This window comes from Drosophila bipectinata, chromosome 2L (genome assembly GCF_030179905.1).
Source record: "Drosophila bipectinata strain 14024-0381.07 chromosome 2L, DbipHiC1v2, whole genome shotgun sequence".
NCBI classification, from domain to species: Eukaryota; Metazoa; Arthropoda; class Insecta; order Diptera; family Drosophilidae; genus Drosophila; species Drosophila bipectinata.
Window position 1 is genome coordinate 4,171,253 of NC_091736.1, and position 21,464 is coordinate 4,192,716.

Genomic DNA, 21,464 nt, shown 5'->3' on the forward strand with positions numbered 1-21,464 from the left:
GCCGCCCAAAGTATCTTAGTTATGGACGCATTAAACGCTTATGACTCATCAGGATTTCGGTTTAATGTTGTGCCATTAACACACTTTGATGAGCTCTAATATTTGGAATTTATTATTAATTGGCCCTCTCGGGCTCCCAAAAATTGCCGTAGTGGACGGTATTTCACGTCCCCATGGCGGGGTATTGGTTAAAGTTTTCAACTAGCAATAATCGCACCTCAGTAGGACTTCATTGGTTACGATATTGCCGCTGCGCAAAGATAACTCTTACTGGCCAAGCAGACCGCCTTACAGTCAGCGGTGGATAGAACAGTTTGGGAATTATAGGGGTTAGGATATCGCAATAAATGCAGCATACTTTTGGGTTTCATCTACCTGAGGGGTAACCATTATATCCTAGAATCTGTTAGATGCACCATAGGGGTTGCAACGCGATGCATTCTTTGCAATTCCGGTTTATTCCTCTACTTTGAAATAATCAAATCGTTTTGAGTCCAAGTTGAACCCTCAGTTTAAAATGTTAACCCCCTTTTAAGCTATCATCATTAGCCCCCCATCATTGTCGAATTTCTCTCATTAAAATTTCTATTTGTTCCCGTTTTTTGCGCCCCCATTCGAAATGCAATTAATGAAAAATTCAGAGGCCTCTGGACTCCGCCGAGTCAGGTTCCTTGAGGTCATGTTCGCCTACTCTAAAATGCTAAATAGCCACTTTTGCGGCCGGGCACGGCAAACTTTATTTTTAGGGTCTTTCTCTCCGGCTCCTCTTGGCTTCGCCCCGGCTTTGTCATAAAAAATTGAACAAGCTTTCCAAAGGGAAAGTCAAGAGCTTGGGGGCAAGGTCCTGGGACTGGGATCTAGGAGGGCAAAGACAGCGACGACAATACCGGAAATCCGTTTCATGACAAATGCGTCACATTGTCCTGGCTGAGTGTTAAGAGAAGCGCCCTATCCTGCTGCCGCCTCCCTAGCCCCGTCTTACATACATACCTCCCCGTTTACGGCCCAGCCGGCAATGAAATTCCTTCAATGACAGCACGTGACTTGGCCAAATACAAAGAAAGCAGAAAAAGAGAAAGCACCCCGATGCCAAAGAGAGTCTCGCCAGAGAGCGACATTGACATTGGTGAAGGAAGCACAACAAACTAAGGGCGCAGACGCGACTCTCACAGGACTCACAGGACTCGCAGGACTCTACGTGCCGGCATAACTTTGGCATTTTAATGAGAAATCCATATTTATGTTGTTTGTTTTGCCAAAAACGGGAAAAATGAGCAAAGCGCCGTGCCAAACGGGCAGCATATGCGGCGAAAAGTGAAATTACTTTTGCGGGCGGGAGGCGATAGGCGGTAGAGTGCGAAGGCATTTCTGTAATCATTTTTAATGGGCCGCGTCGTCTGCGGGTATATTGCGCGGCATATGGTGGCTATTTGCAACACCATCTCGGCCCGAACAGATACTTGGCCATTAGACTATATTGGTAAAATGTTAAGGGTATTAAAGACATGACATTTTAGGACTATTAATGATTTTAAAGCATTCTTAATATACAAACATAAATTCATTTAATAAAAGATTTTACTCCAACCTCCAACGTCAAGCTAAAATTAAATCTTACTTCGAATCTGAATTATCTTGAATCCTCAGATAATCTAGCATTAAAAGTCTGCGAATATAATTTTCAATTTAATGAAAATTCTTTATCAAAAACTGGGCCAGATGAAATAATAAATCCTCGCATTCACATCTCTTCATTTTCTGAATGAAGCGCCCGGATGAAGTCCTTCCTTTCAGTAGAAACCCACAGGACCAGACATTTTAACTAAGCCACGTTCGCGACTTGTCACAATGGAGTCATAACGTTATCATTCCAACGCGAAAGCCATAAAAATAGCGGCTTAAATAGCAACAGCCAGAATGTCTAGCGTGGCAATCGGATGGAGGACTGGGGTGGAGGACTCCGGTTCACACACAGCGAGAAAGCCACTTCACACATTTTGCTCTGGCGCTTTTTGCAGGACTATGCTTTAATACTGGTGTTGCAACTCCGGATGGAGGGTGCAGAAACGTTATGCTTTTATTGTGCAAATAAAAACACGCGGAAACTACTTAATCAAGTTTCAGAGACGAGGCCTCTACATCTCCTTCCCTTCGACTATCTCTGCCCTTGTCTGGCCACCTCGATCCGGCGGAGCAAGTAAAGGAATCCGGAAGCCACGTATAAAGCTAAAAACAAAACAAAAGCCACCGAGGAATAAAAAGCAACAGCAGCCAGGACAGAGTTTCCCGGCGGTGTTTTTTGTGCGCTACTCCGTTTTGGGGGAAAAGTGGAAAGTGGACACGGGAACAGCCAAAGCTGAGACAACATTCAAACCAAAAAAAATTGAGGCGGAGTATTACCTATACGAATAAAATATGCTCTCGGGAAATTAAATATAATTTGATACTACTCTATCTTAAGCCTCTTAATATTTTAAGTCTTTAAATAACTTCTGTATATATTTCAAACCTTACTTAAATGTTAGAAAAAGGTTCCAATCAAAAATGGAACTTGATATTGAACGATATATTGAAATTCAGGAAGTTATGAAGTTTCAGTTCCTTGATGAACCATTCCTTTCCCATCCTTTCCCTAGACAATTTCTATAAACATAATTATTTCAGTTAAAGTATCACCTAGTACTCCTGGTACTCTAAATTAATTTCTTTATAAAATACTCCTTCAATTATAAAAATTCGTTCAAGATGATGCTGGTATTGCAATATCCTTTCTACAATCCTTTCCTTATAGTGAATCTACCCCTTTTATTCCATTTTCCCAGGCCAGGGAGTACAACAATTTGGCAAAAGGAATGTTTCCCACCAAGTTGAGTTCAAAATTTATGACAGCAATTAGCGGGACAGTAGGCGTGTCCTGGGGGTTGCTCCAAGTTGCTTTCCCAGCCCCTCTTAAGATACAAAAAATTCACGAAAACTCTTCAATTAATTTGTTGAGCTCTGCTCAAACAACCAAACGACTGAGCACATCCATCAAGTCGGTGGAGCGGGTCAGAGGTAAAGTCTCTATTCAGCCGGACCCTGACCCCCTGACCCCGATGTCTTGGGTGTGAAAAATCGCCGGGATAGATACAAATGGTAACGCCCACAAACTTGGTCGCGTGCCGGGTTCTCGGTTCGTAAATTGTTCGTTTTATTTTTAATTATCGCACTCAAGTAGCATTTTTTAATGCCCATTGGCAGGCGATTCGACTTGAATGCCCAAAGTACCATCGACTGAGAAGGAAAAAAAGGAGAACTCACCTGAATCGTTTCCGTGGCGGAATACTTTCGATTGTAGTCGACGTGATGGAGGTTCGGCATGTTTGCTTACAGTTCACTGATAATGACTATGGATAAGGCTACTTAACACGTGTCTCCCGCCGTTTTCCGCACTTCCGGTTCCCGTTTGCATTGCCCTGCCCGTTCATCAAGATATGTCAGTTTATGAGGCATTTGTGTTAATTTCTGTTGTCGTTCCACTTTTTTGCCGGTCCATGTTTTGCCTTTTTTTTCCTGAGCGCCTGGCTTCCTGGCTGCTTTTCCTGCAAGGAAGAGACCAAAAGTTTATAAAGTTCAAGTTGGAAAAGTGTAAATTACTTTTAGCAATCCTCCCCAGATCCCCCTTGGGCATTTGTTTACTCATGTCGATATTGTTAATACGCCACGTGTTCCACAGCGGGATGCGTGTAAGTCAGTGGCAGGAGGCTGATCCGGTGGCGGAGGGGTGTGCCATGGACGGTTGGCCTTACGGATTTATTGCCAAGTTTACGCTACGTGCTCTGACTAAATTTATAAGCCCAAATCGCACAAAGAACCGAGCTTGGCCCAGAGGCATTGCCAGAAACAAATACGCACACACACGCAAATATGTACATTTAGAAGATATTCGAATACAGTTGGATTCATGCAATTAGGAGCGGTTATGGTGGCTAAATGGTACAGGAAATATTGATTTCTGGGAAGTATAGGATATACATTACCCCGATGGAGTTAGAAAAGGGAGAACATTCAAAGATCACCGCCACAAAATAAAGCTCTTAGAAAGACATAGTCAGTCTTTTGATTTCCCCAAATGTGTTCAAATCTTTCGAAATGTATCTGGTAGCTATGTCTACCATCTCCTTGCAGATAAATATTCAAAGTTTGTCTTGAACAAACTTTCCGCTAAGCTGTACACAATCCACCCACCACCAGTACCCTCATTTTTCGGCAAAATGTCATTTTCCTTTGTCTGCAACTTAAGTATTCATCATCAGGGCTTAGTCGCTTCAAGTAACTAATTAGACTGCATTTCGAAAACAAATTCATCCGTTTCCGTTCCTTTAAACCCCGCTGTTACCACTTTAACATGGCTAATTGACTTTTGTTGCTGTCATAAATGTTAAAACAAGAAATAAAGGCCAAAGAACGCCAAAGGTCGAGCAACAGCTGTAATTTTGAAATGCCTATTAAGTTTTATGTATAGACAGGTAATTTTACAACCAATAGAAGCTATAAGAATGGGTATCATAAAGTTTATGTTAAGTTTCAGAAAGAAACTTGTAGAAAAAGGATTTTTAGAAAAAGCTCAGCAGGTCCTTAAATTAATAAATTACTAGATAAAATTGATAAAGATTTTTTGAAAAAATTTATAGACCAAAAACTTTAAACAAGAAACTCTAAGAAGCAAGTAGAAATACTTCCATTTTTCATCGCCAACCTTCAGAGAGCTTTAAAATTAATGATGCATTTTATTGGCCATCCAGAAAGCGATCCCAGACCGGATCATAAATTGTGGTATGAGTTTGTGTTTCCAGTCATTTCACTAATTACGCACTAAAACAACAACATTGCCAAGAACAACATCAATATTTGGCCCTCGGCGGGGGTCGACCTGGCCAGGACATCGCGAATGGAACCGAACGGAACTGAAATTCCTGTACATATGGTGCACGACCAAAATTTATTAGCTGCTTATGGGATAGAGCTGTATACGTATATCAGGAGAGTGTGTGGGAAGGTACGTAAATGTGTTGAGAACACGTTAATCTCGAAACAGTCTGATGGCCAGGAGCAACAGGAAGTCCCAGGACCCAGGACACTCTTAGTCAAGCAGTGCAGCCAAATTAAATTGTTCAATAATTGAGTTTGTTGAGAAAATGCCCCAGAGTGCTTAAAGCATTCGGACTTGTGCAAATGTCCTGGCCATATATCAATCGATTCGCAGCTGATTTAAGGCCGGAGCCTTTGAGGTCCTGCTGCCGTCAGTATCGTCCTGTGTTGGCTAACAAAAAACAGCTTGAGTGCCAGCCAGCCAGTAAGCAGTCATAAATTATGCAGCGACATAGTCAAAGGACAACAGGCCAGGACATGGCCCCGACAACACGGATATACAACTGCATAGTCAAGTTGCCACTGAGGGCGTCCCTATTCTAGGACAGTCCTCCTTCTTGCCTCCTTCCCCATACCCCTCCCGCTATTCACGGTCTATTAACTCCTCTGGAAAACTGAAAATGGCTGAGCAGTTAATAAGAACAACTAGTGCGGGGGGCTGGCGAGCAAGTGTGGCAACGATGCAGTGCAGCAGTTGCAAATTATGACAAAGTAGTGAAAAAGAGTTGTGGCAGGAAGGACCTCCCGCCCATATACCAGCTCAGCGGGTTGAATGTGCCCCAAGTTATGGCAGAGAGAGGCCCCAGAGAGGCTCTAACTTATAGAGGAATATTATAAAGAATGCAGAACAAAAGTTTCAATTAAAATCTAGACTAAGCCACACTAACTAAAAGGATTTGCTTGTTCTACTTTATGGCCTTAAGTATTATTATTATTATTAAATTTAAAAGAGATCAGAAAATCGAATGTAAATTAAACAAATTCTATCACTATTTAATGATAAAATAATTTAATTTTTAACAACCCATCCAAACAATGTAAGCTCGTAACACTCTAAAAATAATCCTATTAAGGTTTTAAAACTGCGATGCAATTTTCTGAACTAATCGGATTAAGGCATTTAAACTCGTTGATGGTGAAGGTGTCAAAAGGAGTAACATTTTTGAACCCATTTTTATGGCTCTCATAATTAACCGAAATAGGGGATGATATGGAAATAAAAGCTGATTAAAATGTCATAAGTTTTTCACAGCCTTTTGGAAACTTTGAACCCCACTTGACGTAAATGAGAAAAGCAGAACAATAACTAAATTATCTGTCTGGCCACATTTGTTTCCTCAACAAGTTACAAAGTTCACATCCTAGTTGGAATTGTTTCACTTACAGCCACAACTATAATGCCCGGGAAACTAAATAAAGAAACAGAAACTGGCAACAGATTGCCTGGCAACTGGAGTATGGCCAACAGGTTGCGGGGAAGTGGCAGACGCTGATGTTAATTGCAAAAAGTCCCCACAGTTATGACAATTTACACAACTCGGCTTACAACGCCCCGCCCATTACCCTTTACTGTTGTTCTGGGACATTAACTTGGCCCGCTCGCTGGCTGCTGCAGACGGAAAATTTGACAAACGGATCCCGGCCAAAATAAAAACCAACAGAAACGAAAAACTTAATGAACTTTACTGTTGGCTCTCAAGCAATTTAATTAAATTAAATAAAGTTTTGGAGCTGAACAGGCGCCAGGAAAAAACTTTCAGACAAAGTTCAGATCATTTGTCAGCCACAGTTATTGCCGCAAGTATTGCCAAAAAAAATCCAACAAGAAAACCTAAAACAACCCAAGCGTAGGAATTCGAAAATTTACACAAAAATCAATAACTGAATGCGGCTAGCAGACAGACCCGTATCGAAAAATACTTCAACAAACAAAAACAAGCCAGGAAAACCAAAATGCGGCCGAAACACCAATAAAAATTTATTGTTTATCCCAAAAAAGGAAGTGAAACAATCAGCAATAAAAGCCAAGAATAAAATACTGGGAGAATAGAATACCTTGTAAATATTTGGTCAATAAAATTTGGGCTTAAAGATATAAGTTAGTCAGAATAGAAGACTTTCTTAGTCAATAAATTTTTTAAATTTTATCAAAGCAAGGGCAACCATTTCAAATCACTAATATTTACACTTTAATTTAAATGAAAATAAACAAGATTGAAAAATTAAGGCAGAGTTCGAGGAAATCAAAAGATAACAAGGACGAAATTCTTGTCGCCTTCACAACATTTTTTCCTGGCAAGTAATTTTGGCTTAGCGCACATTTAGGCCGCAGAAGCGCGTGCAAATACTTTGGCAGGAAGGAGCGGGCGTTTAGCCTAATCCTGCCAGGACTTAGCGCGGCTGTTAGGTGATTCAGGCTGCTTTTCCGACAAAATAAGGCAGATGATACAGGGAGTATGTATGTACGATAAGTTGGGGGTGGCCCCACGGAAGGAAAGTTGCGAAGTCGGCAGTTTAAACTTGGCAGGAACATCAAGAGCCATCTGCTATTTTTAATTCAAGAAGGGCAAAGGTGGAAAGATTTTAAATAAGGGATAAGACGAAGATAAGTTGCTCTTTTAACTTAAAATATATTTAAAAAAGCTACAATTGTTAGAAGCAATAACATTCCTGTATATAATAACTCCTAAAATTATAATAAATAAGTTAAAAAATTATAAAATTTTTAAAATGAAAACATTAAGAGTACAATATTATACCACATGCTTAAACCAAACAAACATAATTGAAAAAGCGCAAAGCCCGACCTCACAAAGTTTCCATTTCGGGTTGGAAAAGGCAAAAAGGAGCCAAAATTCGGATAGAAAAGAAAGCACTCTAAATTGAAGTGCTGGTGTACAAGGATACACAAGGATGCGAGCCCAATGTAACCCCACTTGTTTACGCTTGTAGTGTTTTGATTGAATTTTTTCGCCGTTTTTGTTGGGAGGAGTGAAATGGGGAAGAAAAGCAACAATCTGCCGCAGGAAAAAAAAATTATAAACACTCTCTGCCACTCGGCAGACGAAAGCTGTATAAAAAAATTAACAAAACCGAAATAAACCGATCCCGACACAAGTATGGCCCCAAGAGCTGGCCGCTTGGCTGCTATCCCTGGTCAGGTGGACAAGAGGACAGTCCCTCAATTCCACATCCACACTTCATGTCCGACACTGAGCTCCTGGCCCTGGCCATTGGAATGTGCAGCAGGGAAATCCAAAATCAAAATGCGCGCAAAATGGAGGCCAAATGGGGTTACAAAAACACAACCGTTGCCAATTCCCATGAGGGCCACCAACTCCAGCCTTTGCACAGTGGAATAAGTGACAAATTTTAAAACATTTAAATAGCTAATTCTGTATATAAGAATTTCTTCTTTAAAAGCTAGTCTTTTAAAAGCAAAAACCTTAATAAATGATATAAGTACTTAGATTACTTAAAAGCAGCTTTAAAAAGTATCCTTCACCCACTGTTACCCACAGCTCTTGGGAATAAAACGAGGAGGGCCATTCGCTTCAAATGACAGCGGTTGAAATTGAAGTTGGCAAACGATTTTTCGAGGGTGGATTTTAAAATGCAAACATACTCGATACAGAAACAAGGGACCAGGGGTCGTCACAGGTCCACGGCGGGTTTCGGTCGAATCGGGGAACCGTGGAATAGCTTTACATGGCAGAGTGCTCGGAACACGTGTCCAGGCCCCAGACCTCCAATCAGACCCGTGTCCTGTGGCCAGAGTCCTGTACTGCTGGCAGGGCCACCAGCTTGGCTCAATTTATGTTTATCATGTTTTGCGTTCAGGCCAAAAATCAAAACACCGGAGAAAGCCAAACAAAGACGAGAAACTTATCTCGGGGCAGGTAAATCAAGAGTGTTTCTTCCTCATCGCGTGCCAATGAAACCGGGCTGTTGGAAAGCTAATTCGAATAGATGGGACTTTAACGAAAGCCAAAGGACTACCGGAAATAATTTTATTACACTTGGCATGCTATTTGCATTAACAAGCAGACCATAAAAGTCGCCCGAGAAACGGATGGACATTCTCTTGTGGCCTTATTAGAAGAATGCTAATAAGTTACGAACAAAAAAGGTCAGGATTGCTATATCTCTTTCAACTAAACAATCAACAAATGCTTCAAAATTAAAGCTAGCTTAGAATTACTTTTAATTTAATATCACTTTTATGGTACTCGAATTTCTATTCCACTCATATTTTATTCATTCTGGAAAGCGGGTTGGCATAGAGCCCAGACTATGTGTTCTGTAAAATGGAAATGGATTTATGCGTCTTTTGATAACTAATTCCCTTTGGGCAGCTGTCAACAAGCAGATAAACTCCTAGGCAACCAAAAAAAATACACAGAATGTAACAGCCATTGAAGGGCATCCTTAAAGAACTTTTTCGCAATATTTCGCCAGAGAACTTTGTTTCGTATTAGCTGGGTATTAAATGAAAGAAAAGAATGCTCCATTTCCCCCCGTTTTCGGATGGAAGCTACCCGACCTCCTGTCACAGCTAAACGGCTGTCAAATGTGTTCGAAAAAATGGGCGAAAACAATTTGAGGCAATCAGCTGGCATGAGTACGTGACAGGGTTTTAGCCACAATGACTACGGCTAGAACACCTACACTTTAGGAATTTAATAAGGCAAAAGTTGTACACTTTCTTTCACAAGTATCCTTTCTATTCACAAAGTAAACTATTCCTTTTCGGAATCTACAGTCTATCACATTAAGAGACTTTATAGTTCAGAAGATTTTAGAAATACAAACTTCTTCCTAGTTCCTAGTTTTGAAATAGAAAGCCACCTTCTACTGGATTCTATTCTTTCAGTGTATTGATAAAAGAACTTCTAAGTTAAGGAGTACAAAATGCAAACATCTGCTGCCCAATAGCCCCACCCAGGAGCAAATCAAAGGAGCCCAAGGAAGCTGGGCAAAGGTCAATGAACTTGAGCTCCTTTGGCAGGATGCTAACGAGCACGTGAGCCAAGCGTAGCGGAAAATGAGCTAATTTGTACTGCGTTCCTTTTAGGCCAACTCCCCTGGCCACGTGTGAATCCAGATCCCTTGGCTTTGCCAAAGAAAAAGTCAAGAAATTCAATTGCAAACATAAATCATGCCCGAGACGAACATGCAGGACATCAGACAGGATGAGCACGCAATCAGCTGTTTGTCACAAAGCGGATCGGGTGACTGGCGATGTGTCTGGGGGTGTGTGGCTGGGTTTCGGGATCCACTTGTGTGTGAGGGGCATGTCAATCAGGCCACAAGCAACCAGGGGCAGCCACAGGTTCGGTTGCACCACCCTTCTTGGCCACTCGTCCAACCAAAAGGGGATTCTATCGAGGAACAGAAAAGACCCCAATCAGACCAGCTTCACCATCATATTGGGATGGAATTATAGCGACTACAAGAGTACCCATTAGAGATGAAAATGTTCTATTTAAAAGGATATTTTGTATAAATAAATCTTACTTTATTAAACTCTGTAGTTTTAAAGTTAAAAATATTATATGGAAAACCCATTTAGTTATGTACAGGAAAGTAGTTCTACTTTTCTAAATAAGCATTCTAAAAACTCTTCCTATCAGCTTCGTCTAAGTAACCAACTTCTTAAGAGGTATTCAAAGAATAAGTCTCAATGGATGCGATTTCATCAATGCCTTTCCATAACGTAGGCGATAATTTATTTAACAATGTGTGGCATGCGTGTTTTGGGGGAATGGGGCAGCCCTAGCCGAAGCCCTGGCCGGAGCCGGATCTTTTGTCCATTGAAATGTAAACGGCTACAAACTGCGTTTGGGTTTGCGAACTTTTCCAATGGCTGGGAAACATTTGCGGCCCGGGGCTAGAACAAAGAAGAGAATCGTTTTTATCTGCCACAGCATTCACTCCTTTATTTGCCAAGTGCAAATTGCAAAATGATATTAGACGGGGGTGGATTCTACGCTGCACCAGGGGGGTTGGCCCCCGGCTGGGCGGCAGAGTGAAAGTGGCAAGTGGTATGTGGCATGTGGCAAGTAGAAAGTGCGTCCGGCACCAGTCAAGCCGAGCTGCTCGTCCGTAATGAGCACGAGCAAATTTAATGTGATTTGTGTCGAAGGGTGCAACGACTGTATTATCGGGCAGGAGCAAAGGCATAAAGCCATGGCCAGGGACTGGTGTTCGGTGGGTTTTTTTGGGTGTTTGGGTGGGAGCAGATTTCTATTTACTCTTGTAATTGGCGCGCTGGGCCAGGGAGCGATCCCAATCTGTGAGCCGTATAGCACTCCCCTTCGAGGGCAGCGCACAGTCATCGACTTTAATGAATAATTGAGCACACAACTCCCAACAAATAAAAATGAAAAATGTTTCATACGTGAAATTTTCACAATTTTATTTCTATATTTGGCTGCGGGCAACATGGGGGAAACATTTTATCAAATTTAATCCATTTCCCAAGTGAATAAATATTTAATAACATCACTTATATAAAAAAGAAGGAGATTTTATTGATTTTCGTGAATTATTTAATCTCAATGTTAAATAACACATTGCATTTTCCATTTAATACTCAACCTTTCAGCTATCACTCCTCCATTAGTCACTTTCCATTTAAATCCCCTAATGAAGATGATGAATATGTTATTGAAATGACCACAGCACTTGACCGTTACAACTTGTCCCAAACAAAATGCATTATAATGATTTATGGGCCTGAAACCCAGGCCAAAAAATCAACCCCCTAGTCAAATTAACAAGGATATATGATGATGATGATGGTGATGTTGCTTCGAACAGACAAACCCACCCAGAAACAAAGGCTGTCAAAGCCACAAAGAGACACTCGACCCGAGCAGATGCCCGAAGGTGTTTTTCCCCAAGTTTAAACAAAAATTAAAACACCTACCCTCCCCCACTCAAGGTCCAAGACCACCCATCCCATCCGGCCCGGCCTTGTCTGAACTTGAAGCTAATCAAAAATGTTTTACAAAAGAGCGGAAGAAAGGAAAATCTGGGGGAATTTCGAGGTGGGTTTACCACGAACTTGTTCTACACTATCTTGAAGATACTTATATTAATGCTTTAATTATATTAAGGTACATAGAATGTCGGAATATTAAAATAATTGCCAATATATGTACATAGATGTGGAAAGAGTGCAATTTTTGAAACAATTGTCACTTCCAGATAATTCTTATATCGTTCAAATCTTGGACAAGGTATTTAATATTATTAATATCTGTACATTTAGATATACTATAAAATTTTTAGAGATTAAATATACCAATTATTTTATAAGAAATAGCTAGTTTAATTTTCAAACATAAGAACCATTTTAAAATAACCTTCGAAAGGGTAACAAATGTCTTTTTAAATATAATGGTTTGTAAAAATGACATTATTGGTATTGTATATTTATTTATTTACATCTACAAATGACGAAAAGTTGTTGAATGTTTGTTATGGCTGTCGAGTCAAAGAAAGTTTAGTTCTCCAAAGAGCAGATACTTTTAAAACTGCCAATAAAGTTATTTTACCCGATCAAGGAAAAAATAGAGAACTAAAGCGAAAGTGCAAAAGTTCTTTGAAAGTTTTTTTTTGTGAACAAACAACAACCACCGAAAATCAGCAAGAAAAAAGTAACACACTTGGATGGTTACATTTTTTTTTCTGGTTGTAAGTGGCAAGTGGAAGCCAACATTGTTGCCATGATTAGAATTTTATCAGGGGCTCCTTTGCATCATCATGGCGTGTCTTAGGACAAGCATTTGAGCATCTTTATGGTAATTTAGTTTTTGCCAAGATGCGGCAACAGCTGACAATGTTGCCGGAATTCCTCCCCCTGAGCCAAAGATCCGCCCATCCCCTTCTAGGCCAGCTCACTCCCTTTAAGCCGACTGGTTGGCAAGTACTGCCTGCCACATGAGGAAGCTGCGTGTCACATAATCAAAATTGAGGAAAATACAACCTGCAGGGTGCTTTTTATGTTTTTATGTGCGGATCCCATTAATTTATTGCCAGAGACATTGAGACACCTCTAGCCGAACAAAAGGCGACATTATTATTTCATTATTATGCCAAACGCATCAGGATCTCTCCCTTCAGCCCCAATGCACGTGGGCTGGCTCATATTACATGCGCTGTGTGGCACGGGGGCTTTTCGAGGTGGCAGGTTGGAGGATGATTCATGCGCTGGCAAATTTTTTGACGCCCGCCACATAAATAAAACAGGCGGCCCGGGGAGCTCAGACATATGTTTGGATAGTCCCCGGGTCAAAGGGCCTGGGTCAGAGGCTGTAATATTTACTCGTAAATATTTTTATAGGCACTACGGTTTCCGCTGCAAACGAACAAAGTGCCAAGAGTTCATAGAGACAGGTGCTCTGTGAAATCAAATATTTCCCACAATTCTGGTTTTTTTTTGTTTAAATTTTAGTTGAAAATTTTTTGGTAATTTAATTTGATAAAATCGTTGTAACAAAAGAAGATTTTTAAAGTTTTTTTTACCTTCAAGAAATTGTAAATTTGTTAGAATATACTACCTTTTATAAACGTAATAGCTTTACTAAAGCAAAATATTAAAAAATAGAATGGAAGAATAGAAAGTTTTAATTATCTTATTAAAAATAGTTATATCTTACTTTGAAGTCTACTTTTCCCGTTAAAAAACTAATTTTGAATACAACAAAAAATCATAAAAGAAGGAAGCAAAAGGACTTTAATATAAAATACTTATTTAGTAATAAATTCAATAAAACAAAACCCGAAATTTCATATTCTTTTTGTAGGCTTTTCCAATAAAATTCCAATTAACGAATATCAACAAAAAGACTCATATTTCGACACCAGGATTATGGCCAACAGGAACAGCGAAACACCAACCTTTTGCCCAATTTTTGGAATCCTGCTGCTAATCCTTTCGAGTGCCCGTGCGCGTGTGTGAATAAACCATTTAGCGCCAATTAAAACATAATTGCGGCATTCGCTGATAGCAATCGAGCATTAAATCATTCTCGAGCCTCTTCTGTTTCCGGTGGCAGGACAAAATTGCGGCACATAAATGCTGACAAATAGCGAAAGCAAATTGCAAAAAGCGCGGGCAAATACAGGACGAAAGGATATCAGCACTTATACGTCGCACAAATACACAGATATGAGCAATTTTGTGATGCTGCGGCGACATTTACCGTCGTTTAACGGCTTCAATTCAATCTGAGGCGCACTTTAATATTATTGCACTTGAGCGTTGATTAAAAACACAAAACTCCGACACCCACACAGGCACAGGCACAGAGCCACAGACGTGTATCCGAGTACGTAATTTGGACCGGAGCTAGCGGTAACTTTGTATCAGGACCTCGGGCACAGGAACCACCCGCTTCAACGACCGCACACCGCCGGCTAAGAGCAAATACTGCTGTCCTGTTTGGGGACTTACTCTGCTGCTGGGGGTTGTGAGCACCACTCAGCTGTTTTTGGGGGAGAGCTGACATCTATCGGACATGAGGGTGGAAAGTTTTTGAATTTGGCGCGCTGTTATCTACAAGAGAACGTCTAAGCTTATATTTTTATTTGTAATATTTTAATATAGGATTATCATTTGAGGAACATATTTCAAAAATTTTATAGTTCTAAAGCATTTGATTCGCAAATGAAAAACTTTTTATTGGAACAGCGACTATCATTCATCACAGCAGGTCCAAAATGAGTATGCAACTCGACACAGAGCTCTTCGCCATGAGAGGGCTCATTCTTAGCCCAGTTTAGGAAACTTGCATTCCAACCTGTGGATATAGAAATATAATCTCCATCCTTGAACTGATCAGTCACGTCGATCCAGTATGACGTATATTCCTTCAACCTTCCGTTAATAGCTTCGATCTCCTCCTGATTTTGTAGACTAACCAAATGACCACCTAGCTTATGGCACATTTTTAAAGAACCGTGCCAGCTTTGTCTTAGCTTCTCTTCGATATAATAATACTTGGAACCAAGTTTTTCAAATGGTTCACTCTTAGTATAACGAAGATTTTGGGCACCCGCAGCCAAGGCCTGTTCCAAATTTGTTATTTTAGCAGCTGACTCCTTCTCCCGTTCTTCCTGAGTCGCCAGTTTTTTGCCAAGGACTTCCAGAGTTCCATTTAATATCGCTATTTGTGTCAGTGTATCACCAGCAACTGTCACCTCACAGACCTCGACCCTCTTTTGAAGGATCTCCAGGTAAGACAAGAAGGGTTGTACGGCATTGAAGCAAACAGCTTTACACTGAGTGGGAAAATCTTCTTCCTAAATAATATGGAAAGTTTATGTAACTTAATTTTTAGTATTAATTTCCACTTACCTTTGGCGGCGCAGCGAATGAGGTTTGAAGTAACAAAAATAAAATCGAAAAAATAATGTAAGAATTCATTATTGCGCTTAAACGAACTTGCCGGCCATCCAAGCGAAGAATATCTGAATCCACCTTAACTTTTGAAAAAAGTTGATGCCTCTTCACTGAAAAAACAGATAGTTAATGATTTCCCAAGAATCCAAGAATATCAGATGACTTTCTGCAACTTCTTATCAAAGAACACTCATACAAAAGGCAGATAAATTTATTAGGCAATAAACTATGCACCAAAAGTTGTAAAAACAATTAAATAATAGTCAAGGCGTGTTGTCTAATATAAAGTGTTTGTTGCCAGAGGGGATCCACATTTATTTCTTATATCTATGTGTATGATTCATTTCCCAGACGATTCACAAATGAATAACTTTTTTCTTGAGCACAAGTTATCATTCATGGAAGGAGTTTCTTTAAAGGTATGCAGCTCCACACATTTTTCTCCGTTTTGGGTTGGCTCGTTCTCCTCCCACTTGAGGAAGTTGGCCCTCATTCCAGTACTCATAGACCAGTAGACCCTCTCACTAAACTGATCCGTGATATCTATCCAGTATCCTGTGTACTTTGCTAGTTTTCCTTGAATAGCGTCCAGCTCGTGCGGACCTTGCGGACTGGCCAAGTATCCACCCATCTGATGGCACTTTTTTAAAGCTCCATGCCAGTTTTCCCTTGATTCTGTTTCGATATGATAATATTTTTGGCCTAGTTTTTGGAATTTGTTAGCGTCGCCCAAGCTACTGGACCCGACCTTTGACAACTTATCCTCCAGTTGAGTGATCTTCTTCTGGGAGTCCTCCTCCTTCTCCTGCAGAATAGCCACCTGCCTTCCCAGAACCTCCAGCCTTGAATCTATGAGGGATTCTCTTGTCAGAATGTCACTTGGTACAGATGCCTCATAGGCATTCACCCGATTCTGAAGAGCATCCAGGTATGATAGGCATGGCTTGACGGCTCTGAAACAAAATCCAGAGCAGCCTGGCGGGGTGTCATCTTCCTGAGAGAATTAAAAGCTATATTATAGCAGCAGGTATGTAAATATAGCTTTTGAAACTTACTTCACAAACTGAGAGAGTACCCTTCACGTACATCAAGATTACACATATAAATACTTGTTTAAAGCGCATTTTTAAAATAGCGATCTTTTTAAATCGATTTACAAAATTGGACTGAAGCTATTTGTGAAAAATGAGTTTATAGGTTGTTCATGATTGATAAGAATATGATTTGCTGATAAGAATATATACTATTTATTGTATTATTTAACGACCCAGACACCCTCTTACCCAAGAGGTTTATATGTATGATCTTGATCTATTTTCCTAAATAACATTTCTCCGAGCATTTAAAATTGTTTATTACAAGAGTTTATTGTGATTAATACCCAATAAATTATTTAGTATCGTTAACATCGGCGGATGATTCGCAAATGAAATACTTTTTATTGGAGCAAGAATTATCATTCATTCGGGGGGGTTCCTTGTAGGTATGTAGTTCGACGCACTGTTCTCCCTTTTGGGATGGCTCGTTCCCATCCCAGTTTAGAAAAGTGGCCCTTAGTCCAGTACTAATGGACACGTACAATCCCTCCTTGAACTGATCGGTGACATCTATCCAGTATCCTGAGTACTCCTTCAGCTTTCCACTAATTGCGTCGATCTCATGCTGGCTTTGCAGGCTGGCCAGGAATCCACCCATCTCATGACATTTTTTTACAGCTCCATGCCAGGTTTCTCGTAATTCCTTTTCAACATAATAATACTTTTGACCGACCTTCTGAAACTCGCCAAAGTGACTCGGCACACCCTTTGTCAATCTGTCTTCCAATTTAAAAATCTTTTTTTGATAGTCCTCCTCCTTCTCCTGCAGAATCGCCATTTGCCTTCCCAGAATGTCCATTTTGGTGTCTGTGAGAGATACTCTGGCCAGAATATCACTCGGTACAGACGACTCATAGGCGTTTACCCGGTTTTGGAGAACATCCAAGTATGATAAGCATGGTTTCACAACTCTGAAGCAATAAGCTGCGCACTCAGGAGGGGATTCACCCACCTAGGTAAACATTAATTAAAGATAGCTATTTAAAGTCACTAAAAAAAACATAGAACTTACGTCACAAGAAGAAAGACAAGTTTGGATGTATACAAAAATAAAAAATATACTAAGTAAGAGCATTATAAAGTTTTAATTTATATATTGCGATCTTTACGTCACGATTTTTAAAACAAGACTGATTTTAGAATTATTTATTAAGGTTCAGCACACAAATAAGGCAGATGTAAAAAAAACCCAATCATGATAAGGTAATCTTTAATTTACTGATAATGTATTCTATACACAGACATTGGATTCAGATCGGAAAAACCTGAATTGCGATTTAATTCCTTAAGGAATATTTGAAGCGACACAATTGTTTTGTTGGTCTTCTATCCTGTTAAAATAGAGATATACGTATTAATTTTTTAACAATAAAATATAAAAAAGTCATCTAAAATTTAAATAAATTCCAATTTCAACTCCGATTTAAAAGAACTTGTTTAATTTTAAAATAAACGGTTTTGCGAAACGGTTAAGTATAAGAAAGTAATTTAGTGTGACCATTTTTGAGCTGTGCAAATATAAGAGGGCTTTTGTAATGTATTTAGACCAAGTTTCCAACTGGTCGCACTGAAACAAGAATTAAAACCGCAGTAGCACGCTTATTTGGAGCAAATTTGTTTTAAAGTTGTTTTTAGGGTTTATCGAAGAAAGCTAAAATGCCTGCGGTGGTGCGAATTAAGCGGCGCATCGACGAGGAACCGCACACGGCCTTTGTGCTGAATGGAAAGCGGCGACGCCTTCAAAACGACGAAAATGCTCCGGACGATTTAGGCGAGGCGACCGGGGCGGCAGCATCAGTTTCAGACAAAGACGAGCTGACCACAGTCCTCAAATTTGCCGGCACGCTAGAAAAACAGGTGAGAAGGAATAAAATGAGCTATAAATATATTATATATCTATCTGGGAGTGGTACATAGGCATCTCTTCTTTGGAATTGGCTATTTTTTGCCCAAGAAAGTGCGGCATATTGATTATTTCCAAGCTTGCAGTTTTTTAAGTCTAATATTATCCTTTCCTTCAGGACGACTGCGCTACTCGGCAATTCGCTGCGGCCAGACTGAACAAAGCTACCGCCAAAGAGTTGGTCCAACAGCAGCGCTCCAATGATGCAGCCATTGCCAGTGCCCTACGACGAGATCGTCAGCGCCAGGAGGCGCAGGAAAATGCGCGGGAACAGCGCTTCCGGGTGGTTAACTGTCTCCGCACAACTCTCGAAGATCAGCCTACGGAAGAGGGAGCATCTCTAAACCAGAATCAAGAATCCCAGACCAACAAAGGTCATATCACCATTGTGGACATTGAATCCCAACAGCAGCAGCAACCACAGAGGTCCACAGGAAATGGAGATCAAAGCACTGTGGAACTGCAGAGGGATGCAGAGTCTAACCTTGATCAACAGCAGCCGGCTGACTCCGATGTGGGCTATGTTTACGATCTTTATGTGCCAGAGAATGAGATGCAGGCCGCCTATGTGGACATGATGGACGACAACTATCTAAGGTTCGTCATACACATTGAGCCACAGCAAACGTTTAGTTTTACCAATTACTATATGTAAGAGTATCTGTGTTTGCGGTATGCATTGGTATTTGTTTTTTGTAGTTTTGGGAGTGCGTGTGCTTGTGTTTCACTCCGCGGGCAAAGTTTCATTTCTTTCATTTTTCAACCACATATAGACCTAATCTTAATTACGTATAGCTCAATAATTCGATTCGTTCTCCATAAGGTTGTATTATCCGTTTAATTACTACAACAACTGCTACTGGTAATCAATGACAGCGACAATAGTCGAAAAGACACACAGAGAGAGAGAGGGAGGCAAAGCCCGGTCAGAAAATTATGTGTGACGCTGCCCAGCACCTCAACCCGACAATAATAAATGGACTGCAACTGGCAACTCACATTAAATTTATTTTACTAATATTTCCATCTGACAAATGCCTAAAAATTCTGCGAAACCATTCAGTTAAATATGTATGCTTTGTTATTAATTAATGTCAGAGAAACGGTGCCGAAACACTTTCCTATTAGATGTACACAGAATATAAAAAACAGAATTCTTTGTAAATTCCTTAAAATGTAAAATAATATTTTTAATATGTTTACGTATAGAAACATTTAACATTTACTTAGGTCTTATGTTTTCATGTGCCAAATATGAACAAAAATAACTTTCTAAGTGTAAGCATTTGAAATAAAAGTTTTGTGTAACATTTTGAAAACATTTAATTGTAAACCAGACGTTTGCTGGCATAATTATTCCGTTCTTTTTCGATAGAATTTCACGCAAATGTCATTATCATAAGTCTAGATTAATTAGCTATTAGATTTGTATGTTTTTGGAATCACACGCACACTCAAGCCCAACATTTTATAAACCTGTTCCTTTGTGTTGTTTTCAATTCAATAGCCACTTGTCTTGAATTGTTTTCATTCCAAAAAAAAAAACACAAATGAATAGTGCTAAGGTCGATATACACGCATAGTTTTAGAATAGTTTTCCATTTTGTTGGGGTCTAGCGTTGCCCGAAATCGTATATGAATAATAAATAAAGAAATCCATTAAAATATATTGAGAAGCCCGCTGTGTTTCAATTTTAAATGAATGCGCGATCCTCCCAAAAACTAACCGACACTTTTCGAATATTCCGTAGAGTAATTCCTGTGGGTGAGATTGTGCTGGAGGACTGCTACAACGACGACGAGGAGTACGATTCGGAGGACTCGAACCAGGAGAACTACTACACAAATGATTATCCAGATGATGATGACTTGGGCGCCATGGGCTCCGAAGATGAGTTATGTCAGCAAATCAACAAATTTATGATTGGTAAGATTTTTAAAATTATTTTCAAAATGCTCTTTATTTTGTTATATAATATTTATTTAAAGATGATGATGAGGATGAGTTTGGCAGCTCCAGTGACGATGAAGACCATGTTACCTATCACGATCCTTATGTCCATAGCATTGACACCGAAGCCGGTGGTTTTGTGGACGATGTGGATTTTTACAATGTCGACCGTGAACGTGGTAGTGCCTATGAGCGGTACAAGCGCCGCATCCTGAAGGAAATGGAGGATCGCGAAGACGATGATGATGATGAAGATTCTTTTGGGAGCGCCGAAGATGGAGAATAAATTTTATAAAAATATATTTTCCTTATTAATACTGGAGAAAACTGTGAATTAAACTATGTTAGTATTTATCATAATAGTACATGAAAATTTTATAAAAACTCATAATTTCAATGCAAAATCAAGGATGAAAACAGTCATTTTTTGTTGTTTTGATTTTTAAATTTATTCTTAAGATTTTCTACTATAAAAAAGGAGGTAATAGTACGTAAAACTATTGGCTATCATCTGTTCTTCTTTTTGGAATCTGTTTTCTCTGACTTGATGTGTTGAAGCTGTGGCTTTGGCGCGCATCCTTCCATATAGAGACGGAGTGTCTCCTCGTCCATCTTCTCATTCTCTTTAGGCGGTTTGTAGTCTGCCACATGGTCCACTCGAAGAGTCCTGTCTATGATCTTGATACCGTTCAGGTTGTCCACCGCCAGGACTGTGGAGCGCTGGTCCTCATAACACAGGAAACAAAAGCCCTATGAGAAATAGATTAGTAAATATATATTAACATGTATAATAATAGTGTTTACCTTAGACTTTCCCGTCTTGGAATCCCGCACCAGGTTGATGTTGACCACTTCACCGTACTGGGAGAAGACACAAATCAGATCCCCCTCTGTGAGCGTGTATGGGAATCCTGCAACGAAGATCCAGGCCGAGTCCCGGTACATATCGTGCCAGCTCTTTTTTCCTCCATGCTGAAGCTCGTGTTCGCTCAGTTTGAGCACATTTTTCATGTTCGTCAAGGGATTCATGGTTTTGTTTATGTTTTCGTTTATTTATTTGAGGGTTCCTCTCTTTTGAGCACTGTTTACTGAACTTGATCAACACTGCTTTGTTTAACTGTGTCCGATTACTAATAACTAACCGAAGATAAAAGAATATAGACATAAGAATAGAAGAAAGTCCACTTAAAA

General features: G+C 40.0%; 6 protein-coding genes and 1 non-coding gene across 8 annotated transcripts in view; 1 reads left to right on the forward strand and 6 right to left on the reverse strand.

Annotated features, from left to right (window-relative positions):
* sick (sickie) overlaps positions 1 to 14,177 on the reverse strand; it is a 161,365-nt gene extending 147,188 nt beyond the window's left edge. The window contains exons 1-2 of the mRNA XM_017239992.3: positions 13,819 to 14,177; positions 3,301 to 3,581 (exon numbers count right to left, since the gene is read on the reverse strand). Coding sequence (XP_017095481.3) covers positions 3,301 to 3,360 — 60 coding nt within the window. The 5' untranslated portion in view covers positions 3,361 to 3,581; positions 13,819 to 14,177. The remainder of the gene's footprint in view (positions 1 to 3,300; positions 3,582 to 13,818) is intronic.
* On the reverse strand, positions 123 to 262 carry LOC122322028 (U4 spliceosomal RNA). The gene has a single exon (XR_006246395.1). It is a non-coding gene; the product is annotated as a U4 spliceosomal RNA (small nuclear RNA).
* A 314-nt stretch (positions 14,178 to 14,491) lies between the features above and the next one.
* Positions 14,492 to 15,367, reverse strand: LOC108124363 (phospholipase A2 inhibitor CgMIP-II-like). The gene is made up of 2 exons (XM_017239978.3): positions 15,278 to 15,367; positions 14,492 to 15,222 (listed from the first exon to the last, which is right to left on the reverse strand). The coding sequence occupies exons 1-2, from the start codon at positions 15,344 to 15,346 to the stop codon at positions 14,560 to 14,562; spliced, it is 732 nt and encodes a 243-aa protein (XP_017095467.2). The 5' UTR covers positions 15,347 to 15,367; the 3' UTR covers positions 14,492 to 14,559.
* A 148-nt stretch (positions 15,368 to 15,515) lies between these two features.
* Positions 15,516 to 16,502, reverse strand: LOC108124446 (C-type lectin 37Db-like). The gene is made up of 2 exons (XM_017240111.3): positions 16,378 to 16,502; positions 15,516 to 16,316 (listed from the first exon to the last, which is right to left on the reverse strand). The coding sequence occupies exons 1-2, from the start codon at positions 16,444 to 16,446 to the stop codon at positions 15,663 to 15,665; spliced, it is 723 nt and encodes a 240-aa protein (XP_017095600.2). The 5' UTR covers positions 16,447 to 16,502; the 3' UTR covers positions 15,516 to 15,662.
* Positions 16,503 to 16,664: 162 nt separating this feature from the next.
* On the reverse strand, positions 16,665 to 17,569 carry LOC108124447 (CD209 antigen-like protein C). Its single transcript, XM_017240112.3, has 2 exons — positions 17,432 to 17,569; positions 16,665 to 17,371 (listed from the first exon to the last, which is right to left on the reverse strand). The coding sequence occupies exons 1-2, from the start codon at positions 17,492 to 17,494 to the stop codon at positions 16,712 to 16,714; spliced, it is 723 nt and encodes a 240-aa protein (XP_017095601.2). The 5' UTR covers positions 17,495 to 17,569; the 3' UTR covers positions 16,665 to 16,711.
* Positions 17,570 to 17,967: 398 nt separating this feature from the next.
* Positions 17,968 to 20,628, forward strand: fs(2)ltoPP43 (female sterile (2) ltoPP43). 2 transcript variants are annotated; one of them, XM_017240109.3, is made up of 4 exons: positions 17,968 to 18,276; positions 18,441 to 18,919; positions 20,074 to 20,249; positions 20,312 to 20,628. In XM_017240109.3, the coding sequence occupies exons 1-4, from the start codon at positions 18,076 to 18,078 to the stop codon at positions 20,557 to 20,559; spliced, it is 1,104 nt and encodes a 367-aa protein (XP_017095598.2). In that variant the 5' UTR covers positions 17,968 to 18,075; the 3' UTR covers positions 20,560 to 20,628. The 2 variants fall into 2 exon arrangements, with proteins under 2 accessions (XP_017095598.2, XP_017095599.2); XM_017240110.3 differs by lacking the exons at positions 20,074 to 20,249; positions 20,312 to 20,628 and adding an exon at positions 19,146 to 19,998 and having other exon boundaries at positions 17,969 to 18,276.
* A 102-nt stretch (positions 20,629 to 20,730) lies between these two features.
* LOC108124449 (RNA-binding motif protein, X-linked 2) lies at positions 20,731 to 21,409 on the reverse strand. Its single transcript, XM_017240115.3, has 2 exons — positions 21,078 to 21,409; positions 20,731 to 21,023 (listed from the first exon to the last, which is right to left on the reverse strand). The coding sequence occupies exons 1-2, from the start codon at positions 21,300 to 21,302 to the stop codon at positions 20,781 to 20,783; spliced, it is 468 nt and encodes a 155-aa protein (XP_017095604.2). The 5' UTR covers positions 21,303 to 21,409; the 3' UTR covers positions 20,731 to 20,780.
* Between the last annotated feature and the right edge of the window lie 55 nt (positions 21,410 to 21,464).

Coding starts and splice junctions, on each gene's coding strand:
- LOC108124363 (XM_017239978.3), bottom strand. CDS start 15,346: ATGAATTCTTACATTATTTTTTCGATTTTATTTTTGTTACTTCAAACC. Junction 15,223..15,277: donor CATTCGCTGCGCCGCCAAAG/GTAAGTGGAAAT, acceptor CATATTATTTAG/GAAGAAGATTTTCCCACTCA.
- LOC108124446 (XM_017240111.3), bottom strand. CDS start 16,446: ATGCGCTTTAAACAAGTATTTATATGTGTAATCTTGATGTACGTGAAG. Junction 16,317..16,377: donor GTACTCTCTCAGTTTGTGAA/GTAAGTTTCAAA, acceptor TAATTCTCTCAG/GAAGATGACACCCCGCCAGG.
- LOC108124447 (XM_017240112.3), bottom strand. CDS start 17,494: ATGCTCTTACTTAGTATATTTTTTATTTTTGTATACATCCAAACTTGT. Junction 17,372..17,431: donor CTTGTCTTTCTTCTTGTGAC/GTAAGTTCTATG, acceptor ATGTTTACCTAG/GTGGGTGAATCCCCTCCTGA.
- LOC108124449 (XM_017240115.3), bottom strand. CDS start 21,302: ATGAATCCCTTGACGAACATGAAAAATGTGCTCAAACTGAGCGAACAC. Junction 21,024..21,077: donor CCAAGACGGGAAAGTCTAAG/GTAAACACTATT, acceptor TATTTCTCATAG/GGCTTTTGTTTCCTGTGTTA.